The sequence below is a fragment of the Triticum aestivum genome, chromosome 7D (assembly GCF_018294505.1).
Source record: "Triticum aestivum cultivar Chinese Spring chromosome 7D, IWGSC CS RefSeq v2.1, whole genome shotgun sequence".
Classification (NCBI taxonomy): domain Eukaryota; kingdom Viridiplantae; phylum Streptophyta; class Magnoliopsida; order Poales; family Poaceae; genus Triticum; species Triticum aestivum.
The window spans coordinates 625271189-625275534 of NC_057814.1; the positions used below are offsets into that span (position 1 = coordinate 625271189).

At 46.7% G+C, this 4346-nt stretch overlaps 1 protein-coding gene across 1 annotated transcript; it reads left to right on the top strand.

The window, feature by feature from the left end:
- Nucleotides 1–399: 399 nt before the first annotated feature.
- On the top strand, nt 400–2397 carry LOC123171461 (uncharacterized). Its single transcript, XM_044588953.1, has one exon. The coding sequence runs from the start codon at nt 400–402 to the stop codon at nt 2395–2397; it is 1998 nt and encodes a 665-aa protein (XP_044444888.1).
- The last annotated feature ends 1949 nt before the right edge of the window (nt 2398–4346 follow it).

The window sequence follows — 4346 nt, forward strand, 5'->3', positions numbered from 1 at the left end:
AAGGAAAACCGTATTATATTTATACTCATGCGTGTAGCATTTCAGAGATTCCTTCATTAGAGCGACCCAACAAAAAGAAGGGACTTGGAGCTCCAGCTTTCTGCAGATATAGATTTTTCTAACACAAAGATAAATTGTGTATAATTGTTTGCCATAATAGAAAAATATGGGATACAGGTTATACACGAGAATAGGTATGGTCACCGTTTACAACGCTGATATATACTCCCTCCGTTTCAAAATAGATGACCCAACTTTGTATTTTGGAAGTACAAAGTTGGGTCATCTATTTTGGAACGGAGGGAGTAGCTGTTTGTAATATATTAAAAGAAGAGCCTCTAATATTTACTTGTGTTGATTGATGGTTCAATCCATTTCAGAAACAAGGCAGAGAAAACAATGGCAGGAGCCGAGGTCGTGGTGAATGCATGGAAAGGATGGGGTCTCCAAGCGCTGGTGCTGCTCAGCTTCATGCTCCAGGTCACTCTCCTCATCTTGGCGGAGTTCCGCCGGTTCATCAACTCGGGCGTGCTAAGGGTCTTCGTTTGGTTAGCCTACACGATGGCCGACGCAACGGCGATCTACGTGCTCGGCCATATGTCGGTGACCAGCATGTCGCCGGAGCATGAGCTGATGGCGTTGTGGGCGTCGTTCCTGCTTTTGCACCTTGGCGGGCAGGACAACATCACCGCCTACGCCATCGAGGACAACCGGCTGTGGCTGCGCCACCTGCAAACACTCGCCGTGCAGGTGGCAGCAGCTGCATATGTCATCTACCAGTCATCCAACCTTGGCAGGCGGTCCTTGCTCTGGCCGGCCACCATTCTCGTGTTTGTGGTGGGCGTTCTCAAGTACGGGGAGAGAGTGTGGGCGCTGAGACGCGCTAATAGCACCCCAGCAGGCCACAACTACCGGAGTATTGAAAGGTTTTCGGTGCTTCGGTCATACAATTTTAAAGACGTGGCAAGTTCAGGTGGCAAGCAGGCCAGAGGTGTCCTGGATACGGAAGCCTTCCTACAAATAGCTCACCAACTGTTAGAAGTTCCCAAGGAATTGTTGTTGGAGGGGTCATTACCCACTGAAGGTTTAGGCACAGATCTGAGTGCGGCGGAGGTGTACAAGGTGGTGGAGATGCAGCTCTCGCTGATGCACGACGTCTTCTACACCAAGACACCGGTGATGCACAACTGGCATGGCCTCTGCATCCGTATAACTTCCCTGGTAGCCACCGTCATTGCCTTATTGCTGTTCCAGTTATCAGGTGATCACAAGAACTTGTACAAGGGTCGTACATTAGATGTTGCTGTCACTTATGTCCTATTGGTTGGAGCCGTCATCCTGGAGATCACATCAGTGCTGAGGGTCATGTTCTCGAGCGGGACATACGTGCTCCTGAAAGGATGGAGTAGCCCGGTATGGTATCTGCTTGCCCGTGTAGTTGCATCTCTCCGCCGGCTTGTCCATGCAGCAGAGTGGAGAAGAAGGCGCTGCTGGTCGCGCTCCATGGGGCAACACAACATGATTCAGTTGTGCGCTCGCAGCAAGGCCAGCCGAAGAAGCAAGGTGGCAAGATGGATCGGAGTCGAGGACTCGTGGAACATGCTGTCCTACTCGACGTCCATCCCCGTGTCAGCCTTCATCGAGCAGCTGATGGTGAAGCAGCTGCTCAAGCTCAGGAATAATGGATGGAGCCCAGATGAAATCATCATGGCGGAGGGCCGGGAGGCTCTGCAGAGATGGGGACTGTACGGGCGCCTGGACTGGAGTGTAGAGGAGAGCATAGTCGTCTGGCACCTCGCGACTGACCTCTATCTATCTTGGTGGAAGGAGGAGCGACCAAAGGGCACCGGCCGGCAGGACGACGACGCTGACCTTTCCAAGGCGGTCGAGGCGCTGTCCAATTACATGATGTTCCTCCTCGCAGCACGTCCCAGCATGTTGCCGCCCCCTGCCGACCGTAATGCCTATGTCCAGATGTGCTATACACTGCTGCCCTCAAAAAAATTAAAAAGACGCACTTTGGTCATGCCTGCTCTGGAGTACATCTCAGCCGGGGATTTAGTCAGCTCATTGCGGCTCCTTGGGAACTCATTGGTCGCTGGATCGATTACATTTGAATCCACTTTTCCAGTAATAGGCAGATACGATGCGGAAACATCCATTACAGGAGCTATGCTTGGTGCAAGGCTCATCGGCGAGGATGAGTTAGCAGGCTCGTCCCCAGGTGACATGCTGAAGCTGATCGTCCAAGTTTGGTTGGAGATGCTCTTCTACGTGGGCAGCCGATGCAGCGCCTACTCCCATGCCAAGCAGCTCAGCAACGGCAGTGAGCTCATCACGGTCGCTGCTCTCCTAGTCAAATACATCACACGAGGTATGACCACGGGCGTTGTTTAATCTTGGCAAGCTTGCTTCTTTGGTTGATATATGTTGTACCATTCTATTTGCAGAGCATAGCTGTTGGCTATTGCTACGCTTGCTTCTGATTGTAAACAAAGTTCCCTTCTGGAGATTAGTATAAACTGTACTGAACAGAAAACGATTCTTTACATATTAATTCAGTTGTGTGAAGACAAGTCTATGCTGTTTGATGATTGGATATTTGGATGGAGTTAATTTTGAGTATTTGTAGTACTATTACATATGCCGGTGCGTTGTACCAGGAAAACAAATCCTTACACACCCTTTTATCTCTGACCACAAAACTGTCAGAGTAAAATATCTGGCAGCATGGTCACAAGAAATAGTAGACAAACAGACATACGAGAGGAGGCAGTGGTGGTGGTTTGATTAATGGCGTGCGGCACCCTCGCTGCATTGCTCCTCCTCCACCACTCCTCTCCCTTCTTTCTCCTGGCTGCAGTCTCTCTTTCTGTTCTCCTCCTCTCGAGGTCACCTAGAGGTCCCACACACTCCTGCTCTCGGGCCTCCACCACTACATCGACCCGTTGCTTCTGACGATCCTCCTCGTCCTACAATAGCTAGGCCGACCTCCCTGTTGCTCCACAGCCTGCAATCCATTGCCACCACCCCAAAGTTTGGATCGGCAAAAGGATAATAAACAATCAGAATAAATTACTGACATGCGAGCAACGACCTGCCTGAGTTTGTGGATAGCGAATTAGCATTTATGTATGGTCGACTTTGTCGTATGATAAAGGATCTACTCCTCAAAGCCTGCAGGTAGGATTTAACTTAATAGGACTTGCAACGATGAATATCATACTTAATTAGGTGACACAATGTGAGCAGAAAACAAAAAAAAAAGAAAACTCCACATGTTTTATTGCATGCTTAGTTATTCTATATTTTTCTAGTTAATTAAGTTTCATTCATCGAATATTTAGATGTAACATTCATTATTCCACAATTTCGTATATCAGTCACAAACAATATATTTGGCTTCTTATGACCAATGCATATATCAAAAGTTCTGAGAACAGCTAACACAACTATTGGCTAACTCTGATGCATGATTAGTAGAGAGAAAAAGGTGTCGCCAAAAGAAGACTCGTACCTTTAAGGACAATACACCATACTCTGTCTACACACCATACAACCCCAAGTCCAACTATAACCTACCTTATTCAAAATATTTGACACAACTCTTACAAGTTAGACGGATATAGATGTATACATTGGACTCGTCTCATGGCTGGTTTCTCGACTTAGTCTAGGTCATTCTTGCTTCTTCATCAATACATGCACTACAAAATGGAATTAGAGGGAAGTCGTCTTGATCACATGGTTTTCTACGTGCTTTCGCATATTTGAAAACAATGCATTAGAAATAAAAATTTAATGAAAAAAGGCAATACTGGGGTTTAGTTGGGTCTGTGAGAGATGGCATTAGCCTCCTGTTGGAGAGTAGGGGAAGTTCGCCTCGATGCCTACGCAGTTGGACTGCACGAATGGAGATTTTGTCCTTGCAGTTTGTTTTTTCGTTGTCTTGACAATCTTATTGAAATATACTGTCCACCCTTCTTCGTCAGAATAAGCTTTCGTGTTCACTGGTTAGGTGCATCAGTTATTCAGTTCAATATGGTACCAGAGCGGAGAGGACTTGAATTCAAAACCTGGCCAATGAGTGGGAGATGATTTTGAAATATATGGCCCATCCTTCTCCACCAGTTTAAATATTTTGGATGAACTGGAAGGATATACTCGGTTCAAAAGTATTATCTGCCACGGTACATTGTTTGTTCCGTTCTTAATGCAAAATCATTGATCCTGTTAGGTTCATAGCGAAAAAATGAATAAATAAATAGAGCTAGCTAGCTATCATGCTTGGTTTGCAAATAAAAAGAGGCCTAAGAACTTTAGGATGACATAGGACATATTCAAAT

Coding starts and splice junctions, on each gene's coding strand:
- LOC123171461 (XM_044588953.1), top strand. CDS start 400: ATGGCAGGAGCCGAGGTCGTGGTGAATGCATGGAAAGGATGGGGTCTC.